The 16,929-nt window shown below is 41.9% G+C and overlaps 1 protein-coding gene across 7 annotated transcripts in view; it reads left to right on the forward strand.

Moving 5' to 3' along the window:
* fmnl2a (formin-like 2a) overlaps positions 1–16,929 on the forward strand; it is a 52,560-nt gene that overhangs the window by 31,785 nt on the left and 3,846 nt on the right. For 2 of the 7 annotated variants that reach the window (XM_040147533.1, XM_040147534.1), the window contains exons 7-27: positions 2,874–2,982; positions 3,199–3,275; positions 4,410–4,503; positions 5,987–6,061; positions 7,442–7,552; positions 7,891–8,040; positions 8,475–8,576; positions 8,867–9,188; positions 9,523–9,717; positions 10,441–10,461; positions 11,276–11,400; positions 11,503–11,705; positions 12,052–12,286; positions 12,473–12,541; positions 12,632–12,712; positions 12,809–12,938; positions 13,193–13,356; positions 13,468–13,569; positions 14,310–14,405; positions 14,878–15,001; positions 16,552–16,669. In XM_040147533.1, coding sequence (XP_040003467.1) covers positions 2,874–2,982; positions 3,199–3,275; positions 4,410–4,503; positions 5,987–6,061; positions 7,442–7,552; positions 7,891–8,040; positions 8,475–8,576; positions 8,867–9,188; positions 9,523–9,717; positions 10,441–10,461; positions 11,276–11,400; positions 11,503–11,705; positions 12,052–12,286; positions 12,473–12,541; positions 12,632–12,712; positions 12,809–12,938; positions 13,193–13,356; positions 13,468–13,569; positions 14,310–14,405; positions 14,878–15,001; positions 16,552–16,643 — 2,677 coding nt within the window. In that variant the 3' untranslated portion in view covers positions 16,644–16,669. Of the gene's footprint in view, positions 1–2,873; positions 2,983–3,198; positions 3,276–4,409; positions 4,504–5,986; positions 6,062–7,441; positions 7,553–7,890; positions 8,041–8,474; positions 8,577–8,866; positions 9,189–9,522; positions 9,718–10,440; positions 10,462–11,275; positions 11,401–11,502; positions 11,706–12,051; positions 12,287–12,472; positions 12,542–12,631; positions 12,713–12,808; positions 12,939–13,192; positions 13,357–13,467; positions 13,570–14,309; positions 14,406–14,877; positions 15,002–16,551; positions 16,670–16,929 lie in introns of those variants that run through there. The other 5 variants (XM_040147531.1, XM_040147532.1, XM_040147535.1 and 2 more) reach the window with 3 other exon arrangements.

The following is a 16,929-nucleotide window of genomic DNA, read 5'->3' on the forward strand; positions in this document are numbered from 1 at the left end:
TGTTACCTTTGTGTCATCACTTGAGCATGTGCACTATGTGTAACAGTGTCTTCACTGAGGCTGACTGTCTCTTTTGTTCTGTCCTGGTGTTCCTCCATAGTCATCTACTCTTCTGTCTGCCAGTCTTCGACAGCAGGCAGGTCTCAGCTTCGCTCTGCTGGCTCATAGTGTGCTTTCTTACACCATCCCTGCTCCCTCCCCAGACACATACTGCGATAGTCAAACACACACATGCAAACACATACACAGTCCCCCTGCCTCATTGTACTTTATACCTCCCTGCTAGCGCTGCCCAGTTTATTTGTCCCGCTGTCTGTGTCGGAGATGTGAATTATTTGTACTGCCAGCCTCCCCTCCTGCGCTTGAGACTGAATTCTCCTTTCCTTGGAGCAAATGGATTTTTCTGCACTCATTATTCTTGCCTCTGTGCCTGTGTGCTGCTTGTGTGGCTCCCTAACTGCCATTCTATGCAGAAGCTAGCCTAGTTTCTGCAAAAGCCCTGTAAAGGCTAAACACAAGGTTACAACCAGTACAGATAGATTAATTATCCTTTAAAAATCTTCTGTATTTTGGATTTTGGTTTCCTGGTTAACAAGAGATGTCACAGTAATTATGAAGCATTTTCCCTGGTCTATTATCAGTGGCTTAATAATTCGCAAATGTCCAATCGTCCATTATACAGAATCTTTGTTTGTCACTCTTTAGACTAGCTTTGATTTATAATAATGTGAAGGTATTAACTGCTAACAACTGGATGTCAAATTAAGACTTGTATGTGTCTTTTTAAAACTGCCATCTTGAAGAACACCAAGCACACTGAGCTGTCCAAAGTGCTCTCAAGTACGACGGTATGCCTGTAGAGTTACACGGAGTTAGCTAGAAATCTGTAGCTGTGTTTGCCTGTATTTTATAGCTTGTAGCTGTAGTCTTAGTGTTTGATGTTCTGTGATGTCATTTAGTACATGTTCTGTTTATCATGGTCTTGCTGTTTTGAGAAAATGGGCAGGCAATTTTTGGATAGTATTCACGTATTTTAACCAGAACATCAAATCCAGGATGTCTCAGAACTATTTCCTGCTTCATGAATAGGAATCTGATGTTCTTCTTACTCAGTCCATGGCACGTAACCTCTCTTTTTACTCCAACTTTGTGCATGGACACGCATTCTAGTCATCCCCAGTGTCACCACTTTGCTCACTGCAATTGCAATTGTATATTTTGGTACCACTCAGACTTCTTTGTCCGGTCTCTTACTAGTTCATAATTTTGCATCAACACTTTTGCCAAGATCAAAAGAGACCACATTACTCTGATTCTCTCCTCTCTCCACAGCTTCAGAAATTCGTTGAAATCTACAAAGCAATCCTCCAAACGCCCCAGTCTGTCCTTATAGTAGATCCAATAGTAAAGGTTGTGGCAGTGAGGATTTCTCATCAACCACCTAAAAATACTGAGTTCCTACCCACTTCCATTGATGTAATTAATCATTGTCACACTTTATTTTGGCTATCAAGCTTCAACTTAAACTCTATCTGACTTTTTGCTCTCTGGTTCACTGAGACCAAACTGAATTTGCAGAGTAATGACTTTGTTGTCCTTTAGTACTGTTTCTTGATGCTATTTTTGTTTCATTTTCCAGTTCTGAGTTCTGTCTATACTTCTCTTGTTGTGCTGTAACGCCTTTTGGATCCACTGTGACGTGTTTAATGTGTTCTATGAAGTTTAGTTGAGTAATTTTAGACAAGTCAAAGCAGGTTAAGGTATTACACATTGCTGGCGTTATGTAATCCTTTATCATTAGTTAGGTTTAGGTTTGGTTTGGTTTGTGATTAACACAAGTCATTTCCTCCAAACTGTGCCACGCCTCATGTTGATTAATCAGGAGAGGAAAAGCCAGGGACCAAAGTCCTTTAAGATTATTTTTGCTACTGTGTGAAGCAGGTCTCATGAATCGACTGCACCTATGTCAGGGAACTTGTTTTGCACCACATCCTGCTGAACACAACATGTAGAATACACACATATACAAAGACACACAAACTTGCATAATAAATATACGATTGTGCTCATACGTACACTGGTATGGGCACATTTTTCAGGGCATGCAGTTTAACTGTTTTCCAGCGTATTTTAGAGTGGACATTTCAAATTAGAGGTGAGTACTTAAGCAGCTGTGACCTAAAAATGCTGCCTCTTCCTTGATCTTGCCTTTTCCAGATGAACAAACAGTCACACACACACACACACACACACACACAGACTGTGTTGTGACTCAAAGAGAAGTCACGCCTTCAGGCATGGGAGCTGACACGAATCAGCGTGTTTGTCAGTGGCCTGAAGACACAATTTTTCCCCAGAACCCGGACTGGTAATTGAACCTCGTGACAAAAGTCTGAAAAGAAATCGTTTTGCTCTGACTTGCTCTGGATATTATTCAGTAATACTGCTGCTCCAGCATTTTTCTTATTGTGAGAGCCGCACCAGGAGGAGAGGCCTTGTTTTTGTTCACATAAAGCTGCAAAATCACTGTGCTGCATGCAAATGACTGGCTTCTATTGTGATAGCTGTAAGTAATATCTTTGAGAAAGGACATTAAATTAAAACAACTGAAAAGAGGGCATCCTCTGGCCCCCGGCGATGCTGTAGATTATATGGCCTTTGTCTGTGTTGATGTAAGGTGGCGTGGTGGTTTAATAGCCTCCCTATGTGAAGGAGATGGTGTGTCAAGGGCTCATTCACTAATGGCATCTGTTTTTTCGTCTGTGTTCAGATGCTCATAGACCCATGCTCATGCTCATGGCACTTCCTTTAATAAAATAGTCTTTCTTTCCTCTTTTCACTCAGTTGTTTTTGTGTTTGGTATAATTTTTCAGTTGTAACACACTGCCCAGCCGGCGGACGCTGAAAAACTCCAGACTGGTCTGTAAGAAGGATGACGTCCACGTCTGCATCATGTGCCTGCGTGCTATCATGAACTACCAGGTCAGCCCTCTGCAATCCATGCAGACTTCATGTCCCTCTTGACTGAAGCACACTTATCTAACTGAAGCCGAATTCAATTTGTTCCACTGCTAGTTCTAAATATTTCATTTATTATGTAGGGGAATGCACCTCTTGCCCTTTCAGTGGCTCCTTTCCCCTCTTAATTATCTTATTTGTCTCTGTCTTTCTCCCTTTCACTTGTTTTTCATCTTCCAGTACGGCTTCAACATGGTCATGTCACACCCACATGCTGTGAACGAAATTGCACTAAGCCTCAATAATAAAAATGCAAGGTAAGTTCAAACCAAAAGTTAAAAATAACTGTAAGAACAAAAACTCTGAGGTCAACATTTAAATAACTAAAACTTAAGTTTCTCTTTGCTAATAAAAAGAGTCAGGTGGTGAAAGATTTGGTAAGAGATTTGTTAGATTCAGAGCTTAAAAAATCCAAATATTTTGCCAATTTGGACCCAAATTCAAAATGGAACATTAAGAGTCCAACATTAGCCTCAGTGCACCTGCACAGTCTGATCCAGAGTCAGACGGGTCAGGCCACCGCTGGCACACTCCAGCTGCTTACTGACACAGCCATCAGAAGGACCCACTCCTTTGTATGTGTGTGTGTGTGGGTTGGTTGTTGCGTTTCCACTTGGTGGCCCGGAGGCTAAGGATTTCCTCCAAAAGTGGAGTTGAAACCACTATGCTTTACGTGTCACATATTGTCGTATACAGGCAGAGAAATCCCGCATGAAATAACCATTGACTGGACAGGATATCTCTGTCCTGTGTGCTCACACACACACACACACACACACACACACACACACACACACACATACATACATACATACATAAATACATACATACATACATACATACACACACACACACACACACACACACACACATACATACATACATACATACATACATACATACATACACACACATACACACACACACACACACATATATACACACACACACACATACACACACACACACACACACACACATAAATACATACACACACACACACACACGGATCACGTCAAATGCATGTGACACAGGAAATGTGTCCCAGTGGTTATACCTGTCCAATGGATTAGATGAAAATGTTGAGCTCTTCTTTTACCTTTCATGCGCTGATATTACAAAACTGTTTTCCGACTTCATATCCGTCAGTGTGTCAGCGTAATTCATTTTTATAATATTGTTCATCAATGTTTGTAAAATGCATAAGATTAAAAGGGCATTCATTGAAATAAACACTGTAATTTCCACGTAGATAAATTTTACACAAATGTTTCACTGTTGGTGGGAAATTACACATTTTTCCACTTTGTTTGTTCCATTTTTAAGTACAAGGTTGCTGACACTTGTCATTTACCAACCATTCCTGCCTTTATTTTCTCCGTGTTTCACAGAACTAAAGCTCTGGTCTTGGAACTCCTGGCGGCAGTTTGTCTCGTGAGAGGAGGCCACGAAATTATTCTCTCTGCGTTCGACAACTTTAAGGAGGTAGGATCTTCATGGACAGGGAAGTGGGCTCTGACGAGACGAATATGTCATTACATTTCAACTGTGCAATTTCATACAGTGACTCGGCCCTGGAGGTATGCTCCTCCGGTAGATGCGAAACCAGCAGATTCCTCACTGCTGCGAGGCAACAGCATCTAGGAATGAGCTCTTTGTCAAAAGATTACAGACACCGGTTTAGCCGCCGAACATAGGAGGACCTCCAGAGAAAACAGTTACGTGTGTGCGTTAACTGGATTTGGCAGACACATCAAAGCTCAGAATAGCAGAGAGACAAATGTAGCAGACAGCTTTGCCTGACCCTTGTCTGTCTGGATGAGGTATTCTGGCTGCTGTAGAAAAGAGTGGGAGGTTTATGATGCAGTGGGCACTAACAGCCGCCCCATTTTGTAGCATACGACCCGCAAACATGGGCCGACTGCAGTTTATGCAATATTTACACCCCTGAATGAAATATTGAGAGTTGCTCTCAGCGGCAGTGGCATTAGTGGGAGAATAAGGTATAGGGAGAATGTAGCTCGTCTAATGAGATGACGGTTGAGAAATGGTCGTGATAGTTAGGCTGCTGGAAGAATGTGAGGAAGCGCTCACCCTTCTGTGTCTTTTTTTTTTTATTGCAAATGACACTTTCTAATGTAATGTTATTAGATATAGTTTGCCAAGTGACTCTGATATCCTGTGTCAGAAATTGGATGAAGTGGCTGCAGGCTGAGGCTTGGGTCATTACTCAGAGGTTTTTGGATACACACCCCTCCACTTTCTTCCTCCCTTCCTTCTTAATTCTTTATCATGCTCCATCTCCTTCATTGCCCTCACCATGAACTGTCTGAGCCGCAGAGCATCTCTCTCTCCTTCTCTCTCGACCTATTTTTCTCTCTCTGTTCTTTTCTGTCTCCCAAATTCTAGTTCAAATAAGCTTTTACTGGCAGGACAAAAAAAACTACAGTATACGCTGTACAAGGTGTACCACAAGAGATAATGAACACACTGTGTGAGCCATATATGAAATGAAAGAATGATTCAGCAGTAGTTCATGAATAACTGATCATAGTAATTATCACTCTAAAACCGTGGATCGTATTTAGCATCTAACGTCACTGACTTTTTATTTTCATCCAATGCCATGATATCCATGATAATGTGTGGTTTTCTGACAGGGTAGCAATATATATATTTTTTTAAATTTGGGGATTAAAGGATCACAGGGATACAGTCCTGCTCTGTATTTTGTCACCGCACTCCATGCCACCAACACACACCCTTGTCTCTCTTCCTGCAGAGAAAGAAAGCTCCTGCTAGTTTTAACTCTAGTTGGGCCGGGGAGGGAGGAATTATTTTTTTAGTGTAACTAACTACTACAGGTGGCACATAAATTAAAGCTTAAATCACATGTCAGTTATATCTTAATCAGTGTGAATTCTACACCTTGACTTCCTTAAATTCAGGGATATGGTTTGTTTTTCAGGTATGTGTGGAGACACAGCGGTTTGAGAAGCTAATGGAGTATTTCAAGAACGAGGACAACAACATTGACTTCATGGTATGTACACACACACACAGACACATAGATACGCGCACACGCACACAAACACACTCCTAATGACTATTGATTGTGTGACTGTACTGCACTCCCTCGAAAATCCTACATCACAAGGCAAACTGCAGATGGCTCGTGAGCCTTTTCAAGCTGAAGAAGCCCGGAGTGAAGGTGTTTGCTGTTAATTTTTCACTGTCAAGTGTTTAGAGCACTGTAGTGTTACAACAACTGTAATCTGCGGGTTATACAGGTGCTGCACAGGGAGCTGCAAAGTACCAGCTGTGATGAAATAAAAACACGGCTCACAGTTTCCAGGTGGTTAGAAATACAGATATTTTGAATATTTTGAACACTGCTGCACGTGTCCTCCATATGTTTGTTTGACCAACAAACAGAGAGACAAATTTTTCTTCTAGTTTTATGACGCACACAAGGCTGTAAGTGTCTGTGCGAGGACTCTCATTTTTCTCATTGCTGCACAGACTACAGATGTAGTGCTGTACATCAAACTGGAGTGGACCTTAGTGAGAGAGCCATGCCATGTCTGTAATTTCCAGGCTGAGTAATGTTAATTAGCCTGGTAGATAAGAAGTAAAAGACAATGTGAAGAAAGTGCCTTAAAGTGCGTTAGACATGATCGTATCCAGGGGGCATATCCATCTGAGTGTCTTAATTTATGTGGGGGATATACTGTGTGTCTCTCGGTGTGTGTGTGTGTGTGTGTTTGTGTGTGAGCGCAAACCCATAGATGCTGTGTTTAAATAGACCTTAAATAGGACTTTCAATCGGACCCCTGCCACAAGTCATCGTCTGACAGCAGCACTAAAGCAAACAGACTTTATCAAAGCCGCCATGTCGCACGAGTCAACTGAGCGTCTTACAGGGAGTTCATTAAGCCATTGTCAGTGTGAGGACAAGTGTGTGCGTGCGTACATTAGACACAGTGAGGAGATCCCCCTCGATCTGTTTATGCAGCCTCCTAAAATGCAGCCAGTGGAGTTGAACTGGCTGATTTTGTTCATTTGTCATCTTAGATCCTTGTAATCTTCCAGATAAGATGCTCTGCCAGCTATGTGAGCACAGTCATGCAGATTTACGCACACAATTTCAGGGGAAGGGATGTTAAGGGCAATAGATGTGATAATGAGCATAAAACCATTTCATAGGAATACCAGGCTGTTGGTACCTCAACCTGTTGTAAATTTGTTTACCTTGCAATGTCAGCAGTTTGTTGGGATCTCAGGGTCATAAAACATTTTTTATATTTATTTATTTACAACTGATGATGTATACAAGCAGTGTTTCAAAAGCATTCAGAAAGGCTACGGTACTTACTGTGTATCCTCATCCACTAACTATATTCTTTCTGTTTATACTCCGTAGGTGGCATGTATGCAGTTCATCAACATTGTTGTGCACTCAGTGGAGGACATGAACTTCAGAGTTCATCTACAGTACGACTTCACCAAGCTGTGCCTGGACGACTACTTAGACGTGAGTTGAGACATAACACTACAGGAAAAGTGGACAGACAGACAGAACAGCCCCGCTCTTAATACGCAGCTCATTCAAGAGCATACAGTAGGTTGTCATTACAGCAGCCACAGAAAAGAAGTCAATAATGGCTTTTCCATTACTTCAGAAAGTCCGCTCCGTAAATCCTCATCTCCTGCCTCGCTGCAGAGGTGAGATTGATGCTGGCCATGGAGTCTGAGATGTCAGATTCATGCAGTAAACAAAAAAAAAAAAAAGAAGATCTCCCCACATTCACTCCCTGACTGCCTTGCTCTGATCTTCACACTATCTCTCTTTTTTTTGTCTATGTTTTCCAGAAACTGAAGCACACAGAGAGCGATAAGCTGCAGGTTCAGATCCAGGCATACTTGGATAACGTCTTTGATGTGGGAGCACTCCTGGAGGATGCAGAGACCAAAAACGCTGCCCTGGAGCGGGTGGAGGAGCTGGAGGAGAACATGTCACACGTGAGAGCCCTCGACCATTGATTCTACTATGTGAAAATCCATTAAACTGACTCCTTAGTCTCATTTCTCTCTTCTTGCAAAAGGCTACATATTATCGTCCAACATGTCAGGATGTTGATGACACAGCGTGAAGCTCCTGTCACACTTGCTTGTTATCATACGGGGCCCTCCCAGCATCAAATTTACTATGATCTAAGGCTTTCACTTAGACCATCAGCCACCAGGCAAGACTAAGAGGACATTTTATATGGACACACACTTTTTGTACCGTTCATAACTTTTAAGTCCGCACAGTTTGTTTCAAACCAGAAAAAATATATATGTTAAATGCCTTACATCCTGCCCCACTGGATCACTTTGACATACTGAGTTGGATGTTGTCATCACAATGAGTTCACTGTGTGACCTCTTCCTCTTGGCTATTTTTCTTATAGATGACAGAGAAGCTTCAGGACATGGAGAATGAGGCCATGTCCAAGATCGTGGAGCTGGAAAAGCAACTGATGCAAAGAAACAAGGAGCTTGACTCCATCAGGGTAAGACCCGCACCCTGAACATTTACATCTGTGTTTTCAGTTGTCATTTAAGTACTTGCTTAATACAAGAATCAAGTCTCCTTATAATAAAATATTGAAAAAAAATGTGTATATATATATATATATATATATATATATATATATATAATAATAAAACATACCTGTGCATGCACATGTTTCTAATTTCTCAGTCCCATGTTTTAGATTAGTACATTAGATGGTTTTATCTTTAACTTCCTCTAATATCTTGACAATCCTACCTTCTTTGTTTCTGTGTCGTCCCCACACAGGAAGTCTACAAAGACACCAGCTCGCAGGTACACTCGCTGCGGCAGATGTTGAAGGAGAAAGATGAAGCCATCCAGCGACAGAGTAACCTGGAGAAGAAGATCCACGAGCTTGAGAAGCAGGGCACCATCAAGATCCACAAGAAAGGAGACGGTGACATCTCCATCCTGCCCTCGCCAGCCCCTGGCATGGAGGGTTTGCCAGGTGCCCTGATTGGAGGAAACGGTGGAGCTGTTAGTCCAAACCATGTAACAGTTGTAGGAGGCACGCCTGCTCCACCTCCACCACCTCCTCCACCGCCTCCACTGCCAGTGAACGGCACATGTACGTTTAATATTAGTCCAGTTTATTAGCGTCTAAACTGTTAATGAATAATGAAATGCAGAAAGAAGAGAGAAGATAGGAGATCATATACAAATTTGACTGTTGGATAAAAAATGATACTAAGAACCGAGTTGGATGACAAAAATTACTCACCTAGATCTGTAATAGTTTAATATCCAGTAGTTCATTTAAACTATTTTAAACTGAAACGTAATTGAAAATTGCTAAACTTTCCAAACATCAGCAACAGAGGTGTTATAGGCATGGAGCTCAGGATACGGGGCTTGCCGCCTCATCTATTTTTGTTTACCCTACCGTCTCTCCTGTCTCCCAGTGCCGAATGGACCATCATCCACCATTCTGGCAGCAGCAGCAGCTGCCCCACCTCCTCCACCGCCTCCACCTCCGCCTCCACCCCCAGGGCCGGCCTCACAAATCTCAGCCCCCCTACCTCCTCCGCCTCCTCCTATGGCCCCCCCACTGCCCGGCTGTGGGACACCCACTGTCATCATGAACTCTGGGTTAGCAGGTAAGGTCCCCGAACAGAAAAAATACACACATAGAAGCAGGTTTGTGTCTATAAGTGAATGAGTAATATGTTATTCAGTGAAAATGTATAAAAAAAACCAGACAACCTTAACGCCAGTAGCTCCTGCTGTGGCTTTTCTTGCTTTGTTAGAGCTGTAAGGAAATCTAGCTGTATTTCAACTACTGTCCTCCAGTGCAGAATTAATTTTAATGCCAAGTGAGCACTTCAACTGCAGCTGGTTCGCAGTAAAAGCCTTCCGGTTTCTTAGGCGAGTTTTTATGTTTTTTATGATAAAAATGTCTGACACTCAACCTCCTAAAGGCCGTCAAACTTCAGATAATGAGAACTGATCAGTAACAAAGCCAGACTCTCATATCTCTCATTGGATTAGACCTTTCTGTAACCGGATCAGCCTGCCTTGTACTTAGATGTGGGTGTATATTTACAGATATGTAAGCATGTGTATGCTAAACTATTAGAGGGAAGTAACAGCCTGCCTGAGAAACCTAAAACCTTGAATCAGAAAACACAGTGATGCAAACCCAGTAATGTTGGTTACGCCACTCAGTAATCTTTAGAAAAAGCCCTTTAAGTTTTCTTTTGAAAGCATAGATTCCTTACTGTACCATGTGCGTTTGAGATGTGTGTGTTTCAGCTTTCTCACTAACTTCTAATTTCTTAATGACGTCTCTTTGATTTGATCCTTTTTTTTCTGCCAACCAGAGGGACCCATCAAACTTTTCTGTAGGTTCTGCCTGTCATGTTTGGTGATTTACCAACCCCTTTCCCTCCCTTTCCCACAAGTTTTGAAAATGGTATTTTCAGTCTTTGAATCCCAGTTGAAAACGCGAGAACGACACAGTTACACAGTATGACCTTCTGTGAAACATTATAGATGATTTTAATGAAGGAAGAAAATACCAGAGTTCAAACTTTTGCATGATTGACCTTCCCACCTCGCTGTAGTATTGTGATTGTGTGTGTTTAAGTGTTTGTATGAATGACATTACACCACATCTCAAAGTGTTGGTTGCATGCTGAGACACAGAGACCTGCCAGGTTGGTCAAAGAAAGTGATAGGCATAGGTGGAATGCTGTCTACCTTTCTCATAACAGCGATATCTTTCCGTTCCTGCTGACACATTGTCTGTGTGGCAGAGCCGGGCGCAATCTCAAATGTTCAGCTTCAAAAAATCAGGCCAGGTGGCTACAAATAGTTTTAATCTCTCTAATAAATAGTTTGTCACTTTGCCAGGCAGCAAATCCTCACCACATGCACCATTTCCTGTACAGGTATATCCTTCAGCATTATTTTCATGCCTGAGGCTAAGAGGCTTCACTCTCCTTGAAAAACAAAATGATCAAAATAAAGTGTGATTGTATGTTTTTAGAGATCAGACAGACCTAGGATCTAGCCAACAAGGGAGTCATAGCCGCATGTGTCACAAATCCCTGATACCTGTCTACCCTCTCACCTGCAAGCGTGTGAATGTAAATGTGTGTTCTCTGATAGTAGATAAGGAGAAACACTGTGCTAACTTGTCTGTGTCATGTGTAGCTGTTAAGATCAAGAAACCCATCAAGACAAAGTTCCGCATGCCCGTCTTCAACTGGGTAGCCCTTAAACCAAACCAGATCAACGGGACCGTCTTCAATGAGATTGATGATGAGAGGATACTCGAGGTAAGAGTCTCCCCTCGCTTAGCAGTAATTTAGCCTCGTCCATTTCCAGCCTCATTCCCTTGAAAACAGAATGTGAACGGATTTTTTGTCGACATCTTTCAGGACCTGAATGTAGATGAGTTCGAGGAGATGTTTAAGACGAAAGCGCAGGGCCAGCCAATTGACCTCACCATGAGCAAGCAGAAGGTAATCCAGAAGGGGCCCAACAAGGTGACTCTGCTGGACTCCAACAGGGCGAAGAACCTGGCCATCACACTGAGGAAAGTGGGCAAGACACCTGAGGAGATCTGCAAGGCCATTCAGATGTAAGCCCCTTCAAAATAAAACAAAAACCCATCTCCCAGTCTCTCTGGTGTTCTTACATGCTTTCCCTTCATGTAGTCTTTTTGCCTAAATGAGACATAGGATTGTTTTGAGTGTCCTGTACGCTGGCATTTGATGAATGTTGCTATACACTAGCAATAAATTAAAAATTAAGGTTTGGGTTAATGTTGTTACCTGGCATTTTCAAATTAATATATGATATGATCATGACAGTATTTTTTCAAGACCTTGAGCATATGTTCCTGGATGATCTGTCTTTTACTTTGGGTTTCCAGTGTGTAATATACTTTGTGTACCTCTATTGTCTTTTGTCTACCCGTCTTCCAGCTTCGATTTACGGACTCTGCAGGTGGACTTTGTGGAGTGTCTGATGCGCTTCCAGCCCACAGAGAACGAGATTAAAATCTTGCGGCAGTTCGAAAAGGAGCGCAGGCCGTTGGAGAGCCTGACGGATGAGGACCGCTTCATGATGCAGTTCAGTAAGATCGAGCGGCTCATGCAGAAGATGACCATCATGGCCTTCATCGGCAACTTCTGTGAGAGCATTCAGATGCTCACACCGGTGAGTTTTGGGGACAAAGTTCCCCATTAAATGTCAAATTAAATATGCTTTTAAAGATGCTACATTCTTGTCATTATTATTATTATTATTATTATTATTATTATTTCTGGTCTCTGATTTTATGACCATAGAAAGCAACAATTCTGCACTGAGTTCTGCATCTTGTCATTCTCTTTGTTTCCTCAGCAACTTCATGCAGTCATTGCAGCATCAGTTTCCATCAAGTCATCACAGAAACTAAAGAAAATTCTAGAGGTAACTGAAGCAGTTGTGTCTGGACTGAACATAATGTTGAGTCAATGCTTGGTTTCCTTTTTCACATTCATGTTCGCCGCTGTTCTGCAGATTATCTTGGCACTTGGAAACTACATGAACAGCAGCAAAAGAGGAGCAGTGTACGGATTCAAGCTGCAAAGTTTAGACTTGGTAAGTTGAAATTGCCTCCTCCTGCCTTTCAAATAGTCCACTTTTCCCTTATGAATGTTTCCTACTCATCCAATTTCTCTTTTACTTTATTCACAGCTACTTGATACCAAGTCGACAGACCGTAAGATAACTTTGTTACACTACATAGCCAATGTAGTGAAGGAGAAATACACGCAAGTGTCTCTCTTCTACAATGAGCTGCACTATGTGGAGAAAGCTGCAGCAGGTGAGTCGTACAGTGCAGATGTGTTAGTGCAAGTTAACAGGAATGTTAGTTCGTACATGTGAGATCCAATCCATTTTTTTCATTGTTCTCCATCAATGACACATTCTCGTGTATCTGTTGTTCTTGGAGATTCAATTGATTAGGTTTCTGTGTATTTGTCCACAAGATTTTGATATCATTCGATTTCATCATTAGATCAAGTACAGTTGAGTGTGGGGTTGCATGTGTACTCATAAGTCTCCCTGTTCTCCCAGTCTCGCTGGAGAACGTCCTGCTAGATGTGAAGGAGCTGCAGAGAGGCATGGATCTGACCAAACGAGAGTACAGCATGCACGGGCACAACACCATGCTCAAAGACTTCATCACACACAATGAAAGCAAGCTGAAAAAGCTGCAGGATGACGCCAAGATCGCACAAGTAACATGAGCACACCTCCCTTTCTCATTGTACTATTTCCTTGTTTTTTTTTCAGTCTGTCTGTTAAACAGTCATCTGGCTGTAAGTAAATCCACTGTCTGTCTTTGAAAGGATGCCTTCGACGAGGCGGTGAAATTCTTTGGGGAGAACTCCAAAACCACGCCGCCATCCGTCTTCTTCCCCGTGTTTGTGCGATTTGTTAAGGCTTACAGGGTGAGTTGGATAGTCGTCTCTCAAAGTCACACAAAACCGGTGAAAAGTCATTATGGACATATAAAGAAATTTTGAAACGCTCATGTGCATTTTGTGTATGAGGTTGTCTTGAAGTGTTCATGGCTGTGTGTGTGTGTATGTGTGTGTGTGTCCGCGTGTGTGTGTCCATGTGTGGAGTTATGTAACTAAACATCAATATGCCCAGCACCACAGAACAATGTTTTCTTCTATACCAAACGAAACAGTCAAAGCAAATTTTAAGAATCATGTACTACAGGTCCACTTCAAACAAAAACCCCTCACACAGTCTGTTACTGCATCTTTTTGCACGGGTGTGTTGATGATGTTTGGCTCTTTGTAAATAAATAGCTTCATATTTCAATCATAGCAGCAGTTTAATCAACAGGTGTACGTGAGCCGGGATTCGATCCAAGACTTTCTGGAAGTGTTTGATTGTTGTCAGCTGTTTTCCTTCGCCGACAGCTGTGTGTCAGCTCTGTTTAGTGCACTCGTTTTTCTTCTTAACCACTTCGAACGGCTCATGATACTTAAGTATAATCTCAGGTTGCAGAGAACATTTGGTTGTTGTTATGTATTCAAAATTCAATGTTGAATTCAGCTAAAACTGGAGAAGCACTTCTGCCATAATGGCAACAACACAGTGCTCTCTATAACAAACAGTGTCATATTTAGACTTATTGTGCCTGTGTGTACATGACGTGAATATGCAATCTCTTTAGCAAGCAGAAGAGGACAATGAGCAAAGAAAGAGACAGGAGCAGATTATGATGGAGAAACTTCTAGAACAAGAGGCCATGTTGCAGGAAGACCAGAAGGTAAGCCGCCCTTCTTTCCCAACTCTCTACCTCCCGTCTTTTTCCCTCATCCCCCTCCCTCCCTATATCGCTTTCCAGACCAGAAGGCTACGGTGGATTGTGATGGCCAGAAGGTAAGCCGGCTCCACTTCCTCCCCTTCCGCTTCATCCTCTCTTCCTCCAGACTTCCGATCACAGGATTAGCTGAGCACCTACTGCCTGCTGGGTGTACTTATATCTGGTTCTAAAGTCCAACACCTGCTGAGCCAGATCACATCGACTCAGGATCAGCGGTTATGCTCCTTAAATGGTTCAATTAACTCACACATGCACAAACGCTAGGATGAATTGATGAGCGGAGTGAAAGAAAAGAAAATTGCGGTTAGGAGAATCCTTTGTAGAATACAGTTTACTGTAGTCATGACTGAGAGTAAGACTTATTAACAGATGGTGTGTTGGCGTGTGTCTGTGTGTGTATATGTGTCGTTCTCAGTCTCCATCCCACAAGAACAAGCGGCAGCAGCAAGAGCTGATCCAGGAGCTCAGGAGGAAACAGGTTAAAGACAGCCGCCACGTCTACGAAGGCAAAGATGGAGCAATCGAGGACATCATCACAGGTAAAGTCACCTGGGTGTGGCTGCCGTCTGTGACCACACACACACACACACACACTCACACACATACAGGGCGCTCTGCATGAAGGTCCTCTCCTGTGCTATGCGTTCAGTCTTTAACAAAGGGATTCTAAAGCTAACTAACACAATGACTTTGGCTCTTTGAAAATTCAGCTGTCAGATGTTTGAGAACCAAAGGTATCGCCTAATGAGTACAAACATGCACTGGCAGTCCAGCTAATCCGGTGACATTCAACTCAAATTTTTCTGATGATCATTGCTTATCTTATCTGCTTTGTCATTGCTTTGTAACACCATCTGTATGTAGACAGGGCCGGGTCTCGACTAGCTTCTAGAATATTAATTAATGCGAAATTTATTGACCTGCGATGAAAACTTGCCATGAGCAGTTGTGACATGTAACTAAGTACATTTATTTTTCAAGTGTTGCACTTGAATAAAGTTTAGAGGTACTTGTACATTATATAATATCTCCAAAAAATGCTACTTAATGTGTATTTTTCATTATATTTTATATGCAAACATTGATCTTTTACCCCATTAGATATATCTGACCTCTATAGTTAATATTACCTGACTGATACTGAATTTCTGAGGCAGATACTGATATCGATATTTAAGTTTGAAAAACGATAAATCAGACCATAGTCTGTTTTTGTTTTTAAACATTAACACAAAACATACAAACAGACTTGATACAGATCATTTGATTTTTAAAAAAAATGTTTTTATTGTGATTGTGTGAGTACATACTAAGCGGGACATAACTTCAAACCTAGTTTCAGAATTTATTCGCTGCAATTTCTTCTTACTTATCATCTGACATGTATAAAGATACTGACATATCTGCAAAGCCAGTATTGGCTGATATAAGTCTAGCTCTGATAGCTACGATTTACTTTGGAAAATAAGATTTTATGTACAAAACATATGACCAGTTAATAGGATGTATTACAATAGATGATATACTGTGAGTACAGTAAATTGCTACTTACAAATTAATGCATTAATATTAACAATAACATAATATTATATATAATAATATAACACTCACAGGAGTCTTTTATTCATGATTAGTGCTTTGTTTAATACTTTTTATACATTATGTTAATACCTATGTACTTGTAATGGAATGTTTCTGTCATTGTGGTGTTGCTACTTTCACCTAAGTAAAGGCTTCCAATACGTCTTCCACCAGCAACAGCAGAAACTTATGCTGAAGCCACCTGGCAGTTGAAACTGAGATTGATCCAAATCTCCGTAACAGTGAAGCTTTGTTAGATTCAGACAAAAACAAAGCCAGAAAAAGTTTATGGCAAAACTAGTAACCTTTGAATAATATCAGTTGTTTTAAACTGCTAGAACTCACGCTCAAACGCGCTCGAGGACATTTTTCACCCGGCCCTTCCTGATGCTGTTGTTGGGTATTTGCTTAGTGCTAACCAGTGCTAAACCCCTGTAGGAGTCTGCTTTTCTTAAATTTGGTTTGTCTTGTCTTGTCCTGGCTGTTGTCCCTGTTGTTCTCAATGCAGTGCTGAAGACAGTGCCCTTTACCGCCCGCACAGCCAAGCGCGGCTCTCGGTTCTTCTGCGAGCCCGCCCTCAATGAGGAGTACCATTACTAAGCTTATAGAACTCTCTCTCCTCAAAGGTTGCTGGAACAAAACGTTCTCTTCTTATATGTCTTTCTCTCCTCCTTCCTTTTGCATGCCTCTTCACACTGCTCCTCTTTTAACCCCCACACTCCACTCTCACACTTCGGACCTGTGCATGTGCACTGTGCCTGAATCTCATGGTTTTTGGAGACCCTCACACACGTCTCAGTGCAAGCGTTTGCGTGTGTTGACGTGTCTTCTCCCTCCCTGAGCATGACAAGGTGTTGGGGTAACAGTTTTTCTCTGCCCACATGCA

Source organism: Xiphias gladius, chromosome 16 (assembly GCF_016859285.1).
Source record: "Xiphias gladius isolate SHS-SW01 ecotype Sanya breed wild chromosome 16, ASM1685928v1, whole genome shotgun sequence".
Taxonomy (NCBI): domain Eukaryota; kingdom Metazoa; phylum Chordata; class Actinopteri; order Istiophoriformes; family Xiphiidae; genus Xiphias; species Xiphias gladius.